General features: G+C 28.9%; 1 protein-coding gene and 1 pseudogene across 1 annotated transcript in view; both read right to left on the bottom strand.

Annotated features, from left to right (window-relative positions):
• Cbp80 (Nuclear cap-binding protein subunit 1) overlaps positions 1–27202 on the bottom strand; it is a 152319-nt gene that overhangs the window by 100992 nt on the left and 24125 nt on the right. Inside the window, exons 4-5 of the mRNA XM_075375264.1 lie at positions 23417–23596; positions 9856–10047 (exon numbers count right to left, since the gene is read on the bottom strand). Of these exons, the coding sequence (XP_075231379.1) occupies positions 9856–10047; positions 23417–23596 (372 nt within the window). The remainder of the gene's footprint in view (positions 1–9855; positions 10048–23416; positions 23597–27202) is intronic.
• On the bottom strand, positions 16119–18319 carry LOC142330164 (cytochrome b-like; annotated as a pseudogene).

Below are 27202 nucleotides of genomic sequence, written 5' to 3'. Positions count from 1 at the left end.
ACACTAAATATGGTCTTGGAATATGCTTTTTCAGCCCAATTGTATCTAAATACTTAAAAATAACAATGAAATATTAAATTAAAACTAATTTCGATGATGAAAAGATGTCTGGAATAAAAGTTTTCCAAGGCTTGAAGAGCCATAACAAGCCATATATATATATATATATATATATATATATATATAAAAGCTAAAAGCTAAAAGCATTAGATTTAAACAAAAGACAGACAAACGACAAAATACAACGAAGAGGGTGTTTACGGATGAAGAAAAGAAAGCAAGATCTGAACGGATGAAGAAATACTGGGCAGCTCGAAAGAGTAAAATAACACGCTTTTCTCAGAAAAGATCCAACTAAAATTGACTTAAGTGGTCCCATGTTGGCCGTAAAAGCATAATAATAATAATAATATATATATATATATATATATATATATATATATATGCAAACAAGTCACAATAAGCTTAGGTTTAATGTGAAATTAAGGAAGAAAAGATCACTAATTATTTCCTTCACCTCCTATAATTACTTCTTGTCCAGATTTTGGGTTTTTGATTCAGAATTTTTTGTAGAACTGAATGGGCACAGCTTTTGCTAGTAACCATTACAAAGTGAACGGATGAAAATATTCCAAAGAAACTATAGGAAGCAAAACATAATGCAAGAGGCTAGACACCCTTAAGGTTCAGAACTACATTATATTTTAATCTCAAATTCAGCCTCAGAAATCATAAACCTTCTGGAAATTTGATAAGGGAGCAGGAATGAAATTCAGTCTATGAATAAAGCTCATAAGAATCTTCTAAGGTTCTTGTATCTAATGTTTGCTATATCTATGAGGGTTATTTTTTTTCAAGGTCCGATCAGTTGCGAAATAAAAACCCACGCAAAAATCAGATGAACCTTTGCGCATATGTGTTGTGCAGCGTCTCTAGTATGGCCTTCAATCATGCCGCATCACTTCGTTTAGTTCTGAACACGCAGCTATAGCACGTAAACATGTCTACAACAATAGCATCTCCTGCCAAGTGTGAAGTGCGTGTGGTAATTCAATTTCTTCAGGCTGGGGAGTGTAATGCAGCTGAAATTCATTGACGAATAAGTAATGTGTACGGTGAAACTTCAATGAGTGACAGCAAAGTGCGACAATGGTGCAGGAACTTTAAATCAGGACATACAGATGTTCATGATGCAGGCGGTTAGGGAAGGAAGCGAGTGTCAACCGATGATCTCGTTGAGCAAGTGGATGTGGCAATTCAATTCACAATTTCTGTATTGAGTGATTCGTTTCTTGAAATTTCAAGATCAGCTCTCTATATCATTGTGAGTGACAGACTTAAGTACCACAAACTGGGTGCGAGATGGGTTCCCAAGATGCTGTCTGACCATCACAAAACAATGACCTAACATTTCTCCAGCACTACCACAATGAAGAAGATTTTTTGAACAAAATTGTCACAAGGGATGAGACATGGGTCCATTTCGAAACTGAAGAAGCAAAAGAACAATCCAAACAGTGGATGCACTCTCATTCTCCCAGTAAACCAAAGAAGTTCAAGCGAACCTTCTCCAACAGAAAGTGTATGGCTACTGTGTTCTGGAACCAGAATGGAGTTCTCTTGGTGGAATTCATGGAATGTGGCACGACCATCACTGCAGCTTCATACTGCCTGACTATTCAACGTCTACGAAGGGCAATTCAGAATAAGCAAAGAGGAATGTTGTCATCAGGCATTGTCTTTCTCCATGACAACACACTGCAGCTATAACAAAGAAGCTCCTGCAGCGTTTTCGTTGGCAAGTGTTTGATCACCCATCATACAGCCCGGACTTGGCTTCATCTAATTTTCACCTCTTTGCTCACATGAAACGCTGGCTAGGAGAACAACATTTTGGCACAGACATCGAGCTGCAGACCAGCGTAGAAACATGGTTGAAAACACAGGCAGCTCCGTTCTATGATGAGAGTATTGGAAAGTTGTTACCCCGCTACAACAAATGTCTAAATCGGAGGGCAACTATATAGAGAAATAGCGTGCGTAAAACTATGTAAGTACTTGTTACAAAAAAAAATTTTTTTATTTTCACTGTAGTTTTAATTTCGTGACCGATCAGACCTTGAAAAAAAAATAACACTCGTATCAATGAAGGCAGCTTTCATATCAAGTTAAAATAAAATTTATTGAAGACCTAGATATTGCAATGCATTAAAGATTACTTTAAAATATTATAAGAAAATAGTGCATAATAACTGAACTGTAATCAACAGTTTTTTTTGTTTTTTTTTTTTACTTGATTGCCATATAACCTTGAAGCTTGTGCATGGGATATGGATATGGAATTTTTAAAAATTTCATGCTGGACCAGGATTCGAACCTGTGACCTCCAGATGAGACACTACCACTCCGCCACGGGGATCAGCGGAGCGACTATTTAAAATTTACATTTTAAATGTAAATGAAAGAAAGAAAACCTCCTCTTATATGTTTATATGTATGAAGTTTACAGATATATATATATAGTGTAATAAAAATTAGTGATTGAGTAAAATATCAACAAAACTCAGTTTTCATTTGAAGTAAAAGGCTCATCCTCATATGATGACCTTCTTAAAAAGTTTTTTTTTAAAAAAAGTGAAAAAAAAATAATGACTTTTATTTTGTTTCAGAATATTTGGAATTCTAATGATGGAAATCTAATAACTTTTTAAAAAATTCAGTACTGAATTAAAAAAAACAAAAAATTACACCACTATAAATTTATCAGGTAAGACACATATAAAGTGATATTTTTTTATTATCTATTACGTTCCACTTTTGCCGTCGGGTGCTGCTATCTGGCGAGGGCTAGAGCTCTCCGGCAAGCTATGGTCATATGTTGTCCTACATCATAATACGGCAAGGAGTGGTCATTGTGATGTAGCGACTTCTATTCATTCGGCACCAGAAACTGACCCAGAGCGGTCATGTTGTACATTCAGTCCGGATGGAAGCGCATACTAATGTTCGGATGAATGCTTATTTTATTTGTATATTTATATATTATTAACTTTAATTATATGTATTATGTTATAAGTCAGATTTTCTATTATATGTTATCAAATTGTCAAGACAAAAAGAAATGAAATAACAATTCAATAATAAGCAACAAGGTGTTGTTTCAATTCATCACCTATGCATCTACAGTTCATACTCGCTCTAAAACCTACCACAAAGATTTTATGGTCCTCCACATCGCAAAGAATCTAACAAACTTTTTATGGTACTCCGGACCGGATAGTTAGGTCACCGGATTCTACCATCTTCTTATGGTCCTCTCAGCCGGATCAAGTGGATCAAGGTGTCGCCAGATTGAGGAACAGGATCGTCAAGTTGCCGGATTTCACCACTACATCTACCCATGGTCAAGTCACCAGACAGTTAAGTAGTCGGATCGAAAAACAAGATTGAACACAAGTTTCATAAGGTCAAATCAAGCCACCGGATTAAGTGGTATTTATAATTTATTTATAAGCAGTGTATTTAAAACATAAAAGTATACATTAAAAGTGCAATAATGATACAATTAACATTAGTGAAATATTCAGATTAAATATTTCAATGGTTTGCAATACAGTTAGTTTGTGGCTACAAATATAGCAGGTATACAAAGTAAACTTCCATACTGGTTTGGGTAAAATTCACTTTGTTAAAACTGTACTGAGCACACACCCTCACAGTTCAAATTTCACAGGCAGATGTTAGCTGATATAATTGTATTAAATATATGTACAAGTTATTTTGTTCATTCAACTTTAGACATAGACAATAATTTAGCAGTATTGTTTTGTATACCACTTTATATTTTCTAACATTACTTTATAATAATTTCATTTCATACAGATTCAATATTATTTCTGTTATTATTGTAGCAAAATGGAATTTAAATATTTAATTACGAAAAGAGGCATTATAAAAAATAATAGATTAAAAACATTCATTGACAACTTCAACCCCGAATCAGACGACTACAATCTGTTAAGTTAAACTATTAGAATACGAAAGAGCATTTTTTGAAGCTCAATCTGAAATAGAATTACACAAAAATGTAACAGATAAAGAACTACATGATAGGCACACATATGATAATAATTTTGACAAACTTAAATTAAAACATAAAAAATTAGAAAATTGATTCAAAATTTAGAGGTAACTGAGTTAAATAAAATCATTAATAAACCTAATCCAATTACGTTAAAACCTATACAAATCACCTTTTACAGTGATGTGAGAGCTTGGCATAAATTTTTTGATCTTTTTAATAGTTTAGTTCACAACCACGAAGAATTTTCTGAGGTTGAAAAATTTTACTACCTTAGAAATTTCTTAAGGGGTAATGCTTTAGATGTAATAAAAAATTTATCGGTAATGTCTGAAAATTATGAAACTGCAATAAAATTAATTTTAAAATTACAAGATCGTTGTGATAACAAAAGACTAATTGCAGCTAAACATGCTGCAATTAAATTAACATGCTGTTTTAAATTATTAATTTAAAACCATTAAAAAAGGAAAATTCATTGACCAAATTAATTCAAACATTAATGTATTGAAGAATCTAGATATTGATTATTTAGAATTTATTATAATACAGTTAATTACTCAAAATTTAAATACTTTAAGAGACTGGGAAAAAACATTACAAGGTTATGAATTCCCTAAGTTAGAACAACTTATGTCTTTCTTAGAATGTAAGCATAAATTACTTGAATTCACTGACACGATTCAAAGTGATGAAAAGGCACAGACGTCTAATGTAGGATTTAGCGGCAAAAAATATGACTACTCGAAACCTAGTTCTGGTAAAAATGTATTTTATGTAAATTATTCTAACAATTTTATGTGCGCATTATGTAAAATTAGCAACCATAAATTGTAACAATGTTATAAAGTTTTAAGTTATAATGTTAATGAAAGAAAAATTTTTGTGTTTCAAAAAAAATTATGTAAAGTAAACAACATGTTGTGAAGGATTGCCCAAGCAATCATAAATGTAAAAAAAACTCACGGAAGCATCATACACAAATTCATTTAGATAAAACGCTGCAAGAGGCAGCCATTAAATCTTCTAAGCTGAATCAAGCTCCTTTGGCTAATAGTTCATATTGTACTTTAAAATCAGAACCTAACAAGTCTGTTATACTTTCAACAACTGTAGTTAATGTAAAAGATAAAAAAGGTAATTTCATCCAAGCCAGGACCTTACTTAATTCTGCTTCAATGATTTAATTTTGTACTGAAAGGTTTGCTGCTAAACTTAGGCTTCAAACCAAGCCTGTTTTAATGCCGATCACAGGTATTAGTAATGTAGTTACTAAATCAAAGCTAAGTATTAATTTAAATATTAATTCTAGGTATTAAAATGTTTATTTTAATTTCAAATGTCATGTACTACCATCTATTACAGGTCTGTTACCTAATGATTTTGTAAACGTAACTGACTGGTCCTCACCTTTTTCTCGCCGATCCTCATTTTAATATTCCTGGGCAAATCGATATTCTCTTAGGCGTTCAATACTATCTTTCTCTACTTAAGTCTGTTCAATTGACTCATAATTCCAATCATACCAGACTTCAAGAAACTCGTCTTGGTTTCACAATCTCTGGTCAAATCCCTACTAAATCTAGTAAATGGAAAAATAATTCAGATTCAATATCACTATTTGTAAGTAACGAACAACTTTCCTCTCAATTAGAGTCATTTTGGAGATCTGAAGAGATCAAAGATCGCTTACCAACTAAGGAGGAATCCTTCTGCAAAAAACATTTCGTTGAAAATACCTTTCATGATCAACAAGGCAGATTTGTTGTATCTCTTCCTCGTAAGGAAAACTGTGCCTTAGGAGATTTGTATGTGAATGCAAGGCATAGATTCAATTTGTTACATTGTAGATTTTAAAAAAACTCTAAACTCAAGGAAGATTACTTCCTTAAGGTTCCATCTGAAGCCTTTTATTTGCCTCACCACACAGTATTTCGTGAATCTTCCACCACTACCAAAACTAGAGTAGTATTTGATGGTTGTGCAAAAACTTTGAATGGCCAATCACTCACTTCAAATCTTGCTACAGGTCCAGTAGTACAACAAGATTTATTTTCAATCATAATTCGTTTTAGAACTCATAGCTATGTGCTATCAGGAGATACTCCTAAAATGTATAGACAAATTCGCATCAATCCTCAGGACTTCCCATTGCAAAGAATCCTCAGGTATGATAATGAAAACTTATCAATCATTCCACACAATTTGCAAACAGTTACTTACGGTTTAGCACCTTCAAGTTTTCTAACAACCACATGTTTGATTGAAATTTCAAATCAAAATGAAGCCTCCTTTCCTCAAGCTTGCTGATCAATCAAGCAAGATTTTTATATGGATGATTTGCTCACTGGTTGTGACAACATTGATCAGTTAAGACAATTATACAATGATATTTCGTTATTGCTTAACAAATACGGACTTTCACTGCATAAATGTCATTCAAGCATGCCTAATATGTTTGACAATTCTAATTCCTTCATCAAATTAGATAAGGATGAAAATATCTAAACACAAATTATATTGGAATCCTCGAGGTGAAGATTTCATTTATCAAATCAAGCCAAAAGATAACACTTCTTACACCAAACATTCCAAATTGTCAATTATTCTTCATTGTTCGATCCCTTGGGTCTGCTTGCTTCTGTGATCGTTCCTTTAAAGTGTTTATACAAGAGTTATGGTGCGCTAACCTTCAATGTGATGAAGTTCTCCCCGTTCTGCTAGCTGAAAAATGGCATTCTCTGGATTCTCAACTCAAATTGTCAAGTAATTTTAAGATTCCTAGATTAGTTAATTAGTTTAAATAAGAGTTATCAATTGCACAAATTTTTTGATGTAAGTAGCGGCGCATATGGTACTTGTCTTTTTATCAGATCTGTTGATAGTAATAAACATGATGAAATCCATTTGCTGTGTTCAAAGCCTAGAGTTGCTCCTGTCAAGCAAATCTCTGTTCGAAGGCTTGGGCTGAACGTGGCTCTTCTTTTATCTCATTTGTTCAATACAGTTAAGTTAAGATTTCATTCAATCCATTTTTGGTCGGATTCTAAGGTAGTACTTTACTGGTTCTCATCGCTTCCTAATAGATGGAAAATATTCATCGTAAGTATAGTTTGCGAAATTCAAGAGCTGACTTAGGAATGCTTATGAAAGCACATTCCTTCAAAGGATAACCCCGCAGACATCTTGTCATGTGGTTGTATGCCGGATACATTAACTTCGTTACAACTTTGGTGGAATGGTCCATCATCTTTTCTGAAAGAAGATGAGAACGCCTGACCATCCAATCAACCTATCATTTCTATAATTCCACCTGATTATCTCAAGGAAGAGACGAAGTCTAGCAAAACTAATATGTTTTTACCTACTCTTTAAACTACAGAAGCTGTAGAATTTTCAAAGCCAGTTTCTTCGTTCAGACGAACATTAAACATACTTTCATATTGTTGTCACTTTATTTATAACTTAAGAAATAAAAATAATCATATACTGTCAGATCTTTCTCCAGAAGAAATCAATTCCACGTTAGAAGTTCTTGTTCGTTAAACACAAGAATTATATTTTACTAAAGAATTATGCGATTTAAGAAAAAATTCTCCTTTATCAAGGAAAAGCAAATTAGTTTCTCTTAACCCAGTTTTGGATCAAAATGTTATTATTCACGTTGGAGGTCGTTTTTCAAACTTGTCTTTAATTGCTAAACATCCTATGATTTTAAGTCCTCATAGTCATCTCACTCGATTGATTATTTCTCATGAACATTTAAGATTATTCCCTGTAGGATTACAGATAATTCATTCTTCACTTAGGCAGAAATATTGGATCGTCAATTCCAAAATCATAATTCGCTCCATCATACATAAATGTTTAACTTGTTTTCGTTTTAGAGCTCAGCCTCAGAGTCAGTTACTTGGTCAACTGCCTAAAGAGAGTGCCACAATTTCCAGACCATTCCAGTCAACTGGTGTTGATTATGCTGGTCCAATACTTATCCGTCATGGTGGGCAGCGTACTCGATCTACCAATCCTTCGACTATTAAGGCTTACATTGCACTGTTCGTATGTCTCAGCACCAAAGCAGTACACGTTGAACTTGTAACTGATTTATCTACAGAAAGTTTTATAGCTGCCCTATGAAAATTTGTAGGACGCCGAGGATAGCCCTCTCATATTTTTTTGGATAATGGAAAAAACTTCTGCAGTGCAAATCATTATCTTCAAGAGATGTATGATTCTCTTAAAACCGACAATGCTAATTCCAAAATTAATTCTTTCTGCACCTCAAACAACATAAAATAGTCTTTCATTCCTCCGTACTCTCCTAGTTGGGGCGGTTTATGGGAAGCTGCTGTGAAGGACATGAAATTTCACCTGCGAAGAGTCATGGTAAATTCTGTTGTAAATTATGAAGAGTTATCATGCACCTTGTTAATCCAGACAGAAGCATGTTTAAATTCCAGACCATTATATTTACCTTCATATGATCAAGTTCCACTTACTCCTGGACATTTTTTAATTTTCACTCCTTTAACTTCCCTACCTGATCCTGATTTCTCAGGTATTAATGTAAATAAGCTCGCAAGGTGACAGCATATACAAAAATTAATAAAGGATTTTTGGAAAGTATGGTCCAATGGTTACTTACATTCTCTGCAACAGAGAAATAAGTGCGAAATTTCAAATACTAACATTTGTGTTGGTAATGTAGTTATAATTAAGGAAAATAACCTTCCTCCACTGATATGGAAATTAGGAGTAATTGTTCAAGTACATCCACGTAAGGATGGACGCATTAGATTAGCAGATGTAAAAACCAATAATACCATAATAAAAAGAACCATTAACAAATTGATTGTCCTTCCAAATTTAAATGATTGTGATGACAAGAGTCATTCTCAATGCAATCAATAATACTTATTTAACTTCATCTTAATGTAATGTTCATTCATTAATTTATTTTGCTTTCAATTTTTTCTCTTATCAACACTATATTGTTGAATTAACTTTAATTTTAAACTTATATGTAACTAATTATAAGTATCACGCTTCATTTGTATATTAAGTTAATTTATAATGTTATTAAATTATAATTAGTGGGCAGTGTGTTACATTCCACTTTTGCCGTCGGGTGCTGCTATCTAGCAAGGGCTAGAGCTCTGCAGCAAGCTATGGTCATACAATGTGCTATGTCATAATTACACAAGGAGTGGTCATTGTGATGTAGCGACTTCTATTTATTCGGCACCAGAATCTGACCCAGAGTGGTCGTGTTGTACAGTCAGTCTGGATAGACGTGCATACTAATGTTCGGATGAACGTTTATTTTATTTGTATACTTATATGTTATTAAGTTTAATTATATGTTTTATGTTATAAGTCAGATTTTCAATTATATGTTATCAAAATGTCAAGACAAAAAGAAATTAAATAACAATTCAATAAGCAACAAGGCGTTGTTTCAATTTATCACCTATGCATCTACAGTTCATACTTGCTCTAAAATCTACCACAAAGGTTTTATGATCCTCCACTTCGTTTAGAATCTAACAAACTTATTATGGTACTCAGAGCCAGATAATTAAATCGTCGGATTCTACCATTATCTAAATATCATAATGCATAGAAAATATTAGATAACTAGTAATTACATTGTATCATAACAATGAGAAAACCAGTGTTAAATTATTGTTTGAACCAAATAATTAAATTGAAAATTTTATTTTAAAAGATACAGTAATATTATAGATAAAGGTAAAATTATAAAAATTACTTACTTCTTCCTGAGGATGTGGTATGTCACTGCCCCATACTTTTAAAGCACCCAGATGTTTCTTAATGCGTTTATTAAGATAAACTTCAATATTAACTAGCAGCATATCAAGAGCCTGTTCTTTCTTCTCATACAATTCTCTGCCCACCCACGGTAAACAAGACATGACAGCAAAAACATACCAATCTTTCCTTACCTGTGAGAATAAGAACAAATCTTGATAAAACTCAATTAAAATAATTGATTATTTTAATCAATTAAAATAAGATTATAAACAGTAATATCCTTACAATGTAGTGATTTCACAACAACTGAAATTTCTCAAACAGTAAAATGCTAAAAACTGATGGCTGATAAATAAGGAAAAATTCCAACAGCAAAAGCCATGTTACAGTTTCCACAGATCACCAAAAGTAGACAACAAAGAATGATTCAACAAAAAAAAATTATGTTATCAAGTATAGATCAGAAGTGACGACGTAAGTATATATTTTATATACTACAGAAACATTAAGAATAATGTTTTAAAACCTGTACAACAGTTAGTAGACACAGTCAGAAAAACTTATTTTTAATTTAAGATAAGGAAATGCAAAATGAAATGACAGAATAAAAAAAAATAATATTTTGCATAGAATCATGAATAAACATGCTGTACTTAAAACAAAAATGAATTGCTCAGCTTGATCTGTAATATTTAAAACATCAAATATTATGCTAAAAGAAGTTATTAGTAAGAATACTAGTTTGAGTCTTATTTGCATTATCACGAACTAATTTATAAACTCTACACAAAGGTATAATAAGGACTCTTACAGCTTTATCTTCTGTCCAAACAACTATATATACATATCAGGAAACTGATGAATTATCAAATACAAATATATTAATGAAGACTAACATACTTCCAGCATGTTTTGATAATAAAAATTATTTATCAGCTTTGAGTATAAATTAGGGAATACACAGCTTCATTTCTGAAAAATGTTCCTTAATTTGGGATAAACAATTTGGTTAAAAGTAAAAATAAATTTCAAAAATTTTTTTTAATATAACTTATAAACCTGATAATCCTGTTAAGCAAAAATGGGCCATCCAAGTGTTGAACAAAAAAAAAAAAAAAAAAAAAAAAAAAAAAAAAAAAAGGCAGAAACAAAGAAAACATGTTCTTCAGACAAAGTAATTCTGCATTGCATTTTCTATATGCATACAGCAAAATCATTGCTTTCATATAAGCAATGATATATATTGTAGATAACAATATCTCAAAAACATTGTTCATACTGCTAAAGTGAATTACTGAATATTAAATATAAATGAAGTTGTAACTCAGTCAATTTACTATATTATTATAAGTAATAAAATAAGAATTATTATAATAATTCAAATTCAATACAACTGAATAATTTTTGGTTTACAGGCAGTGTGACTAATGCTGAATGATACTTCATTACCATAACCAATGCGCTTAACAGTTAGTTCTATTGACATGAAATCTAATAACATGTGTGTTTTAAAGGTTTATTTATTCGAACTCCACATCAGCAGCAGAATGGAATGGAATGGAAAGTCTTCAAGACTAGGGTAACCAGGATTAATCTTGCATTTTCAGATTGTTCCAAGGTAAACAATCATAAAGGAATTAGAATACGTAGCTATTTAAGGACTTTCTTGTAGTTTAAGTCTCTGTAAGTATAATACATTTCAAAATCAAAATTTATGCCAGCTTAATGTACATTAACAAGTTACTCCAAAGAGCTCCAGAAGCTTCTACACTATATCTGATTATCAGTAACGCAATAACCCCTTAAAGCAATAATTTTACAATTATTATTATGACAAATCAAGCAATAGTTACGCCACCTCTAAACCAACCTGTACAATAACTCAGTCTGCTCTTATATAAAAGGTGTGTTTTTAAACTAAGGTCAATTTTGAAATAAAAAAAATTAAAAAAACTGAAAAATATGAATCAACTTTATTATTTACACATAAAAACAACATTTATGTATTACTACTTTTCTACACAACTGTCTTCTATTTCCATACATTTTTCATAGTTTTCGCTAGCTTTTTTAGTCCCTCTTAAGAAATTCTGCCACCAGCAACTTAAACTACACACTAATACCATTTTTCAACTCATTATCATTGTCAAAGCTTTGCAAGAGCAAGCTGCCATTCAAAGTGAAGAAAAAGAAAAATAACTGGAAACTAAGTCAGGGCTATATGGGGATGACTGTAAATTTTCCAATAAAGTTTTTTCCAATTATCTTACTGTCTGATTTGCCATTTAAGGCCAGGCATTGTCATGCAAAAACAAAATCCAGCAGATAGCATCCCACATTGATTGTTTTTTTATAGCTCTTCTAAGATTATTTAACGTTTTGCAATTGTATTGGCATTCACAATAGTTTTGCGATCAATAAATTTGTCAAGCAAGACCTTTTTGTCCCCAAAAAAACAATACCTACAAGCTTCTTTATCGAACTCTTGATTGAAATTCTTCAGTCTAGGAGATGAGGTATGCTGCCATTACAGCATACCTAATCTCCTTTTTCTCTCTTTTTGATTTTTGTTTTAAAATTTGGCTTTAAATTTATAACGCATGTAAATTTTTGTTAGGTTAAATATCCTTAATGGTTAATCTTTATTTTCAGTGTTAAGGTTTTCTAATTTAATTTTTTAATTTAAGTTATATTTTTTAGAACCAAAAAATGTTGTGCCAGCATTTGCGGTTATTCCTCAGGTTCAAGTTAATTTTTTTAGAATTTAGTCTTATTTGATTTTAATATTTTGTATTTAGGTGAAATTTATATAATAATTTTTTTTTTCTATGTAAATTTGAATTTAAACCAGGATTAGATACCCTGTTATTCTTAATTATTATAAATTAAAAAATTTATTATATAATAGATAACCTCTTATATTTAAATAAAGATTTTAGTATAATATAGATTTTTAATTTAATGTAAAATAGTTTTTTGTAAAGATAATCATCTAAAATAAATTATTTAATTAAATGCATCAATAAGATATTTAATTAAAATTATTTTTAATTTTAATTAAATACCTATTTCATAAGAATTTAATTTAAATTAACTTTCAATTAAATTAAATAGGATTTTATTAAAAATAATTTTATTCATTCAAATAAATTTTAAAGTTTAAAAACCTAAGGAATATAATTATATTATAATAAGTGTATTTAAAAATATATAATTATTATAAAAAAAAAACCTCATGGTTTAATTCTTATCTTAAGGTTAAGTTTAGTAAAATAATTACATATGTTTTATTTAAGTATTTATTTTGGTTAAGATTATTTATTGTTTAAGTTTATTTTTATATATTTTGAACCATTGCTTTTTTTTTATATAAAATTATGATAATGTTAGGGGTAGCTTTATCTTATATTTGTGTGGCTTTTAGTTATCAACTTTTAAGTTTATTTTTATATATTTTGAACCATTTCTTTTTTTTTTATATAAAATTATGATAATGTTAGGGGTAGCTTTATCTTATATTTGTGTGGCTTTAGTTATCAACTTTTAAGTTTACTTTTATTTATTTTAACTACTGTTTTTTATTTAAATTAGATAATGTTAGGGGTAGCTTTATCTTATATTTGTGTGGCTTTTAGTTATCAACTTTTAAGTTTATTTTTATATATTTAGAACCATTTCTTTTTTTTTTATATAAAATTATGATAATGTTAGGGGTAGCTTTATCTTATATTTGTGTGGCTTTAGTTATCAACTTTTAAGTTTACTTTTATTTATTTTAACTACTGTTTTTTATTTAAATTAGATAATGTTAGGGGTAGCTTTATCTTATATTTGTGTGGCTTTTAGTTATCTACTTTTAAGTTTACTTTTATTTATTTTAACTACTGTTTTTTATTTAAATTAGATAATGTTAGGGGTAGCTTTATCTTATATTTGTGTGGCTTTTAGTTATCAACTTTTAAGTTTATTTTTATATATTTTGAACCATTTCTTTTTTTTTATATAAAATTATGATAATGTTAGGGGTAGCTTTATCTTATATTTGTGTGGCTTTAGTTATCAACTTTTAAGTTTACTTTTATTTATTTTAACTACTGTTTTTTATTTAAATTAGATAATGTTAGGGGTAGCTTTATTTAATATTTCTTTATCTTAAATTATTAGCTTTTGATTTTATCGACTGGTTTAAGCTATAATTTTATTTAACTTAAGTTAGGGGTAGCTTGAAGTTATGTTTGTTCAAGGGAGGAGATCCTTTTTTGAATGTAATTTGTTTTATTTGTTGTTTAAAAATTTGGAGTTAAGGTCCCCTTTAAATACGGTTTTAAAAAAATTTGATTTTTGTTTTAAAATTTGGCTTTAAATTTATAACGCATGTAAATTTTTGTTAGGTTAAATATCCTTAATGGTTAATCTTTATTTTCAGTGTTAAGGTTTTTTAATTTAAGTTATATTTTTTAGAACCAAAAAATGTTGTGCCAGCATTTGCGGTTATTCCTCAGGTTCAAGTTAATTTTTTTAGAATTTAGTCTTATTTGGTTTTAATATTTTGTATCTAGGTGAAATTTATATAATAATTTTTTTTTTTCTATGTAAATTTGAATTTAAACCAGGATTAGATACCCTGTTATTCTTAATTAGTAATTTTTTTCTAAAGTAGTATATTTTTTATAATTGAAATTTAATAGATCTGGCGGTTTTTAAATCTTTTTAGAGGAACCTGTAATTTAAATGATATTCCACGATTTTTTGTACCTTTTTTTCCTTGTATATCTCTGTCGTTGAGTGTAATGAAAATTTATTTTCTTTTTCTTTTTAAAGATTTATGTTAGGTCAAGATGCAGTTATAAGAAGGTTATTATGGGTTACATTGATTTTTGTTTTTTGATTTTTTAATTTGATTAAATTTGAATTTGGATTTAATAGTAATTTTTTTTAATAAATTTTTTGAATTTTGCTCTTAATTATGTACATATCGCCCGTCACTCATAAATTGAGATAAGACGTAACAAAGTAGATGTACTGGAAAGTGTATCTAGAATCGGACTTCGGTTTATTCTTATTTACAATAAGATTTTTTACTGTTCAATTCAGTTGAGTCTGTAGGTTTTTTTTTTTTTTTTTTTAAATTTTTTTTGTCTTCTTTTTTTATTTGATTTTTTTTAATTTAGTTAATTGTACAGTATTGGATAAGTACATTTTATTTTAGAATAATAATTTTTTTTAGTACCTTCTGTATCAGGGTTAATTAATTTTTAAAATTTTTTTTTTTCCCGAATAGTGAAGATCTATCTTAATCTGTATTTTATTGTGGAATAATTATTTGGGATTGTTTAGTTTGGGATTGTTTCGATATGAAATTCATTTCTTATATCTGGTTATCTGGTAAATTGATTTAATCGAGAATTTCTTTTTGTTAATTTTTTTTTTTTCATTTTGAAATTTTATATTAAGGTGGATAAGCTCTTTTTTTTTATATAATTTATTTTTTTCTTTTTCTTGTTGGATTAGAATCTTTCATCATTTAAAGTTCGTTGTAGATTAAATTAGGTTTTTTTATATATTTATTTTTTTACTGGATTTTAATTAATTTTTTTATTTTTAATTATGATTAAATTAGTAGATTTAAAAATTTTATTTATGAATTAGGCAAAAAATAATTTCGCCTGTTTATCAAAAACATGTCCTTTTGTAATTTATTTAAGGTTTGGCCTGCTCAATGGTTTAAACAACCGCAGTATTTTGACTGTGCTAAGGTAGCATAAAAATTAGTCTTTTAATTGAGGTCTGGAATGAAGGGTTTGACGAAAATTATACTTTATTTTTAAAATTTAATTTGAATTTTATTTTTAAGTTAAAAAGCTTAAATTTAGGAGAGGGACGATAGATAAGACCCTATAGATCTTTATTTTGTTTTAAAATTTTTTTTTTAGTTTATTTTTTTAATTTTTATTAATTAAATTTTGTTGGGGTGACAAATAAAATTTTAATCTTTATTTTTTTTTACATTTTTTTATGTATATTTGATCCTTTATTTTGATTAAAAGATTAAGATACCTTAGGGATAACAGCGTTATAATTCTGGAGAGTTCTTATTGATAGATTTGTTTGCAACCTCGATGTTGGATTAAAAGTTTCTGTGGGGTAGGTTTTACAGTTTTAGGTCTGTTCGACCTTTAAAATTTTACATGATCTGAGTTCAAGCTGGCATGAGCCAGGTTGGTTTCTTCTATCTTCTTTGAATTTATTCTAATTGGTACGAAAGGATTTTTGGTAATATAATAATTTATTTACTAATTTGGCAGATTTAAGTGCTTTAAATTTAGAATTTAATAATGTATTTTTACGGTTAGTAAATGTTTATTCTTCTTAGTTCTTTTTTTTATTTATTTTTATTCTTTTGGGTGTTGCTTTTTTTACTTTGTTTGAACGTAGGATTTTAGGTTACATTCAATTTCGTAAGGGTCCTAATAAGGTTGGTTTATTTGGTTTATTACAGCCTTTTAGAGATGCTTTAAAGTTATTTAGAAGGGAATTTTATTTTCTTGTTTTTGGAAATTATTTAATTTATTTTTTTGTACCTATTCTGGGTCTTTCTGTTTCTTTAATCTTTTGGTTAATATTTCCTTTTAGTTTTAATTTTGTTGGATTTTCTTATTGTCTTTTTTTTTTGTTGTTCTGGTTTGGGAGTTTATTTTATTATAATTGCTGGTTGGTTGTCTAATTCTGTTTATTCTTTATTGGGTTGTATACGTAAAATTTCTCAAAGAATTTCTTATGAAGTTGTTTTTTTTTTAGTTATTTTTTGTTTTATTTTATATTGTGAGTCTTTTAATTTGAATTATTTTTGTTATTTTCAGTTGGATGTTTGATTTATTTTTTTTTTCTTTTCCTTTATTTATAATTTTTCTTTCTTGTATTTTGGCTGAAACTAATCGTTCTCCATTTGATTTTTCTGAGGGTGAGTCGGAGTTGGTTTCTGGATTTAATGTTGAATATAGATCATTTAGATTCTCTTTATTTTTTTTATCTGAATATAGAAATATAATGTTTATGAGATTTTTTACTTGTTTAGTTTTTTTGGGGGGTGATTGTATAATTTTTTTTATTTTTATTAGGGTTGTTTTCCTTATTTATTTTTTTGTATGGGTTCGTGGTTCTTTTCCTCGTTATCGTTATGATAAATTAATATATATGTGTTGAAGGAGTTATTTACCTGTTACTTTAAATTATATTTTGGTTTTTATTTTTTTTAGGATTTTTTTGTTTTTCATTATTTTAAGGTGATAAAAAAGTTAATAGTATTTTATACTCTCCTATAATTTCAAGTTATATTGCTTTGAGCTTATTAACTTATAACTTATAATTTATCTCATATCCTTGCAGACATAGATAGGTAATAAAAAATGAAAAGTAAATTGTGGTTAAGATTTGTCCTGTGATAATATACGGTTCTTCTACTGGTCGTGCTCCGATTCATGTGAGTAAAATAAATGTATTTACTATAGTTCAGAATATTACTTTATTTATTGGGTAGAATGATCTTGTTTGAAATTTTATTTTTATTGAGAATGGTATTGATATAATAATTATAATTGATATTATTAGTGCTACTACTCCTCCTAATTTTCTAGGGATAGATCGTAGAATTGCATATGCGAATAGAAAGTATCATTCGGGTTGAATGTGTGGAGGTGTTCTTAGTGGATTTGCTGGTGTAAAATTTTCTGGATCTATGGTGAGGAATGGATTTAAATTAAATATTATTGTTATTACTATTCCTAAGATATCTTTTGTTGTAAAGTAGGGGTGGAATGGGATTTTGTCAATATTGTTTTTTATACCTAGTGGGTTAGATGATCCGGATTCATGTAGGAATATTAGGTGTAATATTACTATTGTTGATAAGATGAATGGTAAAATGAAGTGGAATGTGAAGAATCGATTTAGTGTGGGATTGTCTACAGCAAATCCCCCTCACACTCATTGTACTACTATTTCTCCTATGTAAGGAATTGCTGAAATTAAGTTTGTAATTACTGTTGCTCCTCAGAAGGATAATTGACCTCATGGTAATACATATCCTATAAATGCTGTTGCCATTAATGTTAAAAGAATTAACGATCCTGACATTCATGTTTTCTTTAATTTAAATGATCCATAATATATTCCTCGTCCTGTGTGTATAAAAATTAAAATGAAGAATAATGATGCACCATTTGCGTGAATATTTCGAATTATTCATCCGTAATTTACCTCTCGGGTAATATGCACAATTCTTTTAAAAGCTTTATCAATTCTTGGTGAGTAATGTATTGCTAGAAATAATCCTGAAATAATTTGAATTATTAAGCATATTCCTAGAAGTGATCCAAAGTTTCATCATAATGAAATATTTGATGGTCTTGGTAAATCAATTAAGAAGGAATTAATTCGTCTTAATTTACGTATTGATTTAAACATAAGTTTTTTTAAGTGGTCCTTCAAATGTTCTTACGATGTTATTTACTGAGATTATTGTAATAATTAGGATTAATATTATTGTAAGTGTAATATTTATTTTATATATTCTAAAAAATTTTCTTGTTGATTTTTCTTCAGTTAGTTCGGTTGTCATTTCCTTTATTTCATTAAATTTAGTAATTATTTCTGTTGTTGGATCTAAATTTCTTATTATAATAGAAATTAATACAACTAATATTCAGATTAAAAAAATGTTTGTTCTTGGTTTGAATTTTTCATTTGATGCAATTCTTGATATATATATGAATATAATTATTAGTCCTCCTACTGTTGTTAAGAATATGATGTAAAGATATCATGATGATTTAATTATTATTGAATTATTTCTGCACATTAGGGCTGTTTGAAAAATTAGTATTGATCCTAGTGATATAGGGTGTTTAAGTATTGGAGATATAATAATATTTGATAAAATTAAATATTTTGTGAAAATTCAGTAAGTATTTTAATATAAAATATTAGTTTTGGATACTAAAGATGATTTTTGCTTTACTGATTTTGTTTAGATAAATTTTTTTTAAATTATGATTTACAAGATCATTGTTTTTTTAAACTATCCTAAACTTTACTTATGATGATTATTTATTTTTTTGGTTATTTCTTTAGATTAATTATTTTTTTATTTGTTCATAGGCATTTTCTTTTGTGTCTTTTGGGACTTGAATATTTATTACTTTATTCTTTTTTTTTTATTTTTGGGTTTATAGGTTATTTTGATTTTTATTTTTTAGTTATTTATTTGGTGTTTGGGGTTTGTGATGGTGTTTTAGGACTTTCTTTATTGTTTTTTTTAATTCGTAATTCTAGAAGAGATTATTTAGATAGATTGACCTTATGTTAAAATTTATTTTTTTTTTGTTTTCTTTAATCCTTTTTTGTGTCTTAAATAATTGATTTGTGTATTTAGTGGGTTTGTATTTTTTTTTTTTTTATAATTGATAGGGTTTCATATATTTTTTGTTGTTTAAGTATTTGAATTTTTATTGTTGTTTTGCTATCTGTTTATTTACATTATTATTTTGATTTGTTGTCTAAGATTTATATTTTTTGTTTTCATTTTTTATTATTTTTTTTATTTTTGGATTTTATTGTTATTGATTTTTATTTTTATTTTTTTCTTTGAGTGTAGATTGATTCCTTTATTTTTATTGATTTTTGAATGAGGATATCAGCCTGAGCGTTTAAGTGCAGGATTTTTTTTAATTTTTTATACTCTTTTTGGTTCTTTCCCCTTTTTGTTTAGAATTTTTTATTTAAATAGTTTTTATGGTTATTTTAATTATTTATTTGTTGATTTTTTATTGAATAATTATTTAATGTTTATTATTTTATTTTCTTTTTTGATTAAGTTTCCTTTATTTGGATTTCATTTATGGTTGCCTAGGGCTCATGTTGAGGCGCCTACCTCAGGTTCTATAATTTTAGCTGGTGTAATATTAAAGCTGGGGGGCTATGGATATTTCGTTGTTTAGGTTATATTTATTATTTTTTATTTAATTATGGTTAACTCCAAATTTTGGAGTTAACCATAATTAACAAAAAAATAATTTCTTAACAAAATAATTTCTTTATTTTCGTAATGCTCCAAAAATTCATCCACTGCAGCAAGAGTTTTTTCTTGTACATGTCAGTTAACATATTTGGAACCCGTCTGGCATAAAATTTTCTATAGCCAATTTTTTCAGTTAAATTTCAAAAATCAATGATAATGAAAAATTAGCAAACATGAAAGACAATTGTGACATGGTGAAGTGCCGGTTTTCTCCAACTTTTCAGTCAACTTTTTCAATCAAATCATCAGTATTACAGACAGTAGTTATTAGACGGCCAGCCACTACATTCTTCATCATGAAAACATTCCTTTGTCCTTCTCGAAATGAATGGCACTACTATCTTACTTTTAGGTCACTCATAGTATTCGGCTCATTCACAGGCAAATTTATGAATTTACCTACGATATGATAATTTTCCTGTCATAATTTGCGGTGAGTGCTTACTTGTATTTCACACACAGCAGGATCACACATTGTAGCACTCATTCATTATATATGGATGAATATAAATAAACAACTTACAACAAAATGACTAAAAAAACAAAACTGCATTGAAAGTTGCAATATTAAGACAAGAGAAACATGGTGCAATCAATAAAAGAAAAGTGACTTTTCCGACAGATCAGAGATCTGTTCATTCCATTACCTCATCTGCATCAAAAGCCAGTTTTTAATTGTATCTATAAATACATTAGAATTTAACATTATTAACTCAGCAATGTTTTGGAAGAGAATAAATTATAAACCCAGCAGACTCCTCTAGGCTCTCTTAACCTGTTCGGCTAGGCTCTCTTAGCCTGCTTGTAGGCTTACTTTGTTGAATATGGGCCATCTCAAATGCAAATCTAAATCATGATTTTATTCCAGGGTGAAGCCTATAAATTTACCACGAACTATAAAACGCATTATCCAAGAATATTAGGCCCTTAAACAGAAGAATTTCCAGAATAATTTTGGCGCCTATCTTTGTGAAAATGTACATATTCTACAAAGGTGTGGGAAGATTCTGCCCAAAGACTCAGAACTGGAACAGGTTACAACAGTTTTTGTACATGCAAATAAAGCATTACAGCTGAGTGTGTTTGTCCTTACATTTCAATAAAATACAATCAAAAAATGTTAATTTAAATGAAATCAATATCCATCTGTAATCATGAACACACCCTTTTACTTTCATGTGCAATTTTTATTTTCACAATTATTTAGATAAAAGATAAAGAAATTAAAATGGAAAATTAAATACAACCTACAAAATTAACACACACTTATCAAGATGTATTTTAAAGGGTGTCTATGTTTACATACACCCCCATTATATTAATAGAGCATTTTAATATTACAAGAAGTCTACAGAAACTTGAAATGATTATTTTGCAACTTTTCTGAATTTGTTCAGTGTGATATGCAACTAATCAATTTTATTTGGAAGCTCAGTATTCTGAGGATCTGAAAACTACACATTAATGCAGCACTATCTGGAACTTATTTTTACATCAATTTCAGAAAAAAAAAGATAGTAACAGGCTACTACTTCATGCAGAAATAAAATGTAAATCAGTTCAATCATACAATAACAAAAAATTAATTTACAATACATAAACATTTCAGGTTACTTTAATTTGAAATTTACATGCCTGTATAATTTAATCACAGCTAGTTGTAGCAATAAATTTCAACTGAGGTAATATGAATTGCCTTTGATGCTACTGCAGTAATGACAATGCACATAGAGCTAATAAAGCAACAGTACCAGTGCATATTTTACTAAAGTAAAAACAATTTAAAATAAACCTACTTGGGGTGTTTTGGTCTAACTTTCTAATCTTCCTCATGCCTTATAAGAATATCTAGTGATAAAAATTCACTAGATGAACCTAGTTTAAGTTTCAAAGAGGGCTGAACTTCAAATACACATTGGTAGGCAAGCATAATGATAGGCATAAATATATTAGGCTTATCTAAAAAATAAAGCTGACATGGTAACTTGTATTTAATTGTATGACATTGTATTAGCTTTAATATAAGTAAATTATTTTTTGACATTGTAACTTGTATTTAATTATATGACATTATATTAGATGTAATATAAGTAATGTTTTTTGACATTGTAACTTGTATTTAATTGTGTAACATTGTATTAGATTTAATATGAGTAACATGTTTTTTACTAGTATTCAGTAGATGTGTATTATTGTTAAGATGTTGAAGTTCTCGCGCATGCGATCTGTAATGTAAGAAACTTTGTTGGAAGGGGAAGGTAATTATTTTTTCTCCGGCCGGCTAGCAAGTGTGTGGAAAGGGCACTGGCACTCTCACTCTGGACTTGGAAGAAGCAGGATCAAGAAATTAAGATGGGCGACTGGGTGTGCTGTGAACGGCAGAAGACGAATAACATAGTGAAGAGTCGAATGCATTTAGAGATGACTTTCTTTTTATGATGTAGCAAGCGTCCGGCCGGCATCAAAGATTGAATCCTAATATAAAAATTATTAATTTTAAGATACATTGTGTCAATAAAATTTCTTTGTTCAAACATTCAAATTTCTTAGCGTTGTATTTCAGTTCATTTAAAAAAGATCCTTCAAAAAACCAAACAATTTCAGCATTTTAGTAATAATTTTATGAGATCATTTAAAATTTTCATTTTTCATTTTCTTTGTCGTTCTTGGCACATCATCGGTGCAGGGCGAAGCGTGGTCGGCCGAGAACGGCGCAAAAGGCAGCTAGAAAATACTCATTTCCCTAGTAATCCTAGCTTGAGATTATTCTGGTCTACATCACAATGACATCAAAAAAATTAAAAATTACATATATAAAATATGACGTCAGCTGATAAAAATACTAAAATTAAAAATTAAAATAAATAAATAGATTAAAATAGAATAAATATGTGTGGTCTGGCTAGCCAATGTTATATTACTGCACAAATTTGAAATAGATTGAATTATACAGTAACAATGTCTGAACAAGTGCTGCCATCTACTCACAATCGAGTCATCCTCACACTCTGTACATAGGTATCAAATTAAATCTTCTTAGTTAAATCAACTGAGGATGTGAAAAATTCACAAAAACCTTTTTGTATATATAATAAAATAAGGTAAGTGTCATCCTACTTTATTTATTATTCTTTACTTAGGTTCATCAAGTTCTTTAAATTTATACACTAGTACAGAGGAATATGGTTCTTAAAGGAATTGACTCTAGAAAAATCATGCACGCGCACGGACACACACAAATATATACATCCAATTATTTTATCCTGTCCTTAATTTGTGTTATTTAACACAAACTTTGTACACTATTTAACCTGGTTAAATTCAAAACTTGAATTTTCAAAAATCTTTTCACAAACCATTACTTTCCTATCAAAAAAAAAATGAATAACATTAAGAAAAAATTTTAAGACAAATTAATTTACATTTTATATATTGTTTTATGTTTTATTCATTATAGTGTAACTATTGAATTATGATACACTTACGTTGGGAACACCATCTTCTTTTGCAGCATCTAGCATATTATCAAGTAACTGAAGAAGTGAATTAGCTGCCACAACATGACAATTGACAAGATCAGCTAAAAAGCGAAGGCAGTATCGAGCTGCATCCCAGTTACAAGTTTTTAATGAATCCTTTAAATTACGTACCATATGTTCTACAAACTAGACAAACAAATTCAAATAATTTGTTTTATTCACAAATAAATCAAGTAAATTAGACTGTTAAAACTAATATGTAAATGTTTACAATAATTTAAGTATTTTTTTCATGTTTTTTATTTTCAAATCTAACCCAAAATAATAATTAAAAAATAAAAATACCTGTTTATCTGAACTCACAAACAGCTTACACATACACACAGCTTAATTTAAAATATTTATAATTTTATTTAAATATAATATTTTTTGTAAGTCAGTGCTACAACAGAGCCCCTTGTGATGACAGGGGGTACTACTGATGCAGTATACCCACTAGTTTAGAGCATTGTTTCGGGTGGAGTTGAACTTTTGAAAAAACTTTTGCAAATATTATTTTTTAGTTGTTAACAAATGTACCAAAGAAAAATAAGACCTTAATTCGGTGAAATCACAAGATACTTAGGGTGTGACCTTGCTTTACAGCCCAACTACCCTAACCATTTTAGGTAGAAAATTTAATGGCATTAATGCCCCATACACAGAAGTAATCTGACTAAGTTTGGTCAAAATTGATCCAGTAGTTCTGAAGATATAAGGTAAGAGACATCAAACATACACACAAGCATATGAACATCCAGAAAATTTTCATCTGGTTTTAGGTAAATTTCATAAGAAAGCTACCTATTGTAGTGGGTACCATGACTCTACTTCTGAAAAATTTGACATATCTTCGCATTTCACATCCCCCAGACCCTAAAACCACCATCAGTCCAAAAATTTATAAACAATTTATATATATATAAATTTATATATATTGCACTTTCTTGTGGACACAATAACTGCTGTAATTTTGTGCCAATCACTTTCAAATTGATACATAAAATATAATGACCGAAAATGTCAGTAGAGTTCATTAATGGGTAAAATCAGACCATGGGGGAAATTTTTCAAAAAAAAAAAATATCACTAACTTTCTTATTAAGTAAAATATCAAACTTGTTGAAAGTTCCTACTATTCTTTGGATAAGGGCCTAAAACTTATCTAAGTAAAGTTTTAGGATATCACCAACCACTGGCCCAGGGGAGGTTGGAAAAAATGGAGTTTCAAAGACAAAAGAAATCATACCGCCCTTAATAGGCCCACATTATCAAATTGGTTTAAAGTAGTTGTTAGTCCTCTAAACATTACCTAAAACTTTTGTCTGAAACAATAATTGATATGACCAACCCTTACGGCAAAGAAATGACAAAAAAAAAACAGAATAAATAATATATTGCTATAACTTTCTTATTAAGTAAAATATCAAATTCGTTTAAAGTTCCTACTATTCTTTGAATAAGGGCCAAGGGGTGGAAAAAATGGGGTTTCAAGGATAAAAAAAAATCATAGCTCCCTTAAAATAGGCACACGAATCATGAGGAAGTCTTGATAAATTTAGCAGTAGCTTGTAGTATAATGAGAAAATGTAATGTCAGTAAAATATGGAAAGTAATGTTTGATATGACCTCGTATAATCCGAGTTCACCTACCCCTATTTTGCCCCGGTGAAATCTACCTCTGCCTTCCAGTGTGCCGAAAGGAATTTTTTTGGGTTCCTTAGGTGTCAAAACGTCAAGATCTGGTAAAAACTACTTATGCCCAAATTGGATCGATAACAATACTCTCCCTTCTACAGCTACAGCTTTGCTATAGCGCTAAACAGGAAAGTAAAAGTTGAGTTTTACACCACATTTAATCTTTTACTTTTCTATTAAAAAAAAATAAACAATTAATGAACAATATGGCAATCAACAGCATCTTAAATGAAATTAAAGCTTGTTTTATTACAAGTTGCAGCTTATTTTAAGACAATCTGTAGATGTTACAAAAAGTTAGTAATAAACTGTTTATATATTTTCCCAATATTGAAAATTAAAAATTTTCTAAATTTGTTTAACTACATAAAAAATTAAGATTTAAACACATTTAAGAACAAATTTTATATGACATCTAATAATTTGATTTTGCCCAATGTTCAAATAGGCCTTTTTTTTAAATTACAATTTCAGGCCTTTTTTTAAAATTAAAATTTCAGTTCTCAGTAGAGTTCAGGGGAAAAAAGCTTTTTTCCAAATTAAAATAAACATTTTAAAAATAATATTACCTTAAGGATATCATTTTATTATCATTTTACTACTAACAACAGTTTGCACAAAAGTGGTTGAAGGAACTAAGAATTAAAACTCCTAGGAATCTTTGTAGTCCGATAGAAAAGAGTACACACGAGTAAAAATACAGTTCAGATCTCATACTGATTTTTACAGCTGTTTTAAAGTGAAACACTATGAATAATCATCATCCCTGCATCATTATCACATACACTTTGTTTGCTACAACTCAGCCACAGGCATTTCCCTGCAAGGATGAAATATGAAGTATTTTTTGCCAATAGCCAAGTTTCTCTGCCTGCTTCACATGATTTTTTTGCAGGTTGCAAGAATTACCTTTTTAGAAGCACTCGCATGTTGACAGAATTCAAAATGTTTTACTTATCATCCTACTGTAGAATGAGGCTATTTCCAGTATGTAATTACTAATAAATAAAAAATTGCTGATAAATAGCAGAAGCCAAAATTTTACACAAAAATAGATCATACCTTTGCTTTTATTACAAGAATTGCTTTTAATACAAGAATTTTATATTTATTAGAAGATAAATCTGCTTTATCAACTTTTTGTTTTAGTAATAACCAGTCGACAGTGGATACAAAAAACTGTAAAAACTGATTAACCCTCTTCATGGAGCAAGTTTGGTAAGGATTTCCCAGCATATGGCTGCAATATCCAATTAGCCAGCATATAATTTTCATAAAATTTTGAAAAAATAACTACAATTATAAAAGTACATAACAGGAATTTTAAAGCAGGGGCACCAAAAATCACTGAACATTAATAAAGCTAACTATACAAGGCTATAATATACAATTAAAAATAAATAAAATTTTAATCATTTTCTTTAAGCAATAAATTTAGACAAAATCAAATTAAATTATACAAAACATAATTTTTTAATTATGTCAGTGAAACTTCTACACTAATAGCCTGTTTCATCAATATAAGAATAAAAATAGAAATAGATTAACATAATTTTAGTCCTTCATTATAATTGCTAAAAGATCCAGTAAGTAAAAAATTGTTTTAAAAGGAAACATATACAAATTTTTCTACAAGGGCAAAGCCAAGTCAATCTCTATTCTGATGCTAAGGTTCTTGGATAACATCTTTATAATTACACATAATGAATCATTACTTTTCATATTCTTTCTTCTACACTACTGGCATACAATACAAAGTAATGCCTTATGGTATTGAGTAAGGACCAGTTAAATATATGTTTAATACCTGCGGGTGTAAGTACTGTTAACAACGAAACAATCTCATTACAGTTATTTTTCATCAAATATGATTAAAACGTAAACATAACTTACAAAATTTTGATCTTTTTTTTAACAACCACTTCAAAAATTAAATTTGTTTTACCTCCCTCATTATTCGTAATGTTTTCATATGTAGACCAAAAAGGAATATATTTAAATACAAAAACAAACTAGCAAAATAACGTAAGAATAAATATATTATGCGTCCGAGTA

Source organism: Lycorma delicatula, chromosome 1 (genome assembly GCF_047948215.1).
Source record: "Lycorma delicatula isolate Av1 chromosome 1, ASM4794821v1, whole genome shotgun sequence".
Lineage (NCBI taxonomy): Eukaryota > Metazoa > Arthropoda > Insecta > Hemiptera > Fulgoridae > Lycorma > Lycorma delicatula.
The sequence above is the reverse complement of the archived record's forward strand: the minus strand, read 5'-3'. Positions and strand labels throughout refer to the sequence as shown.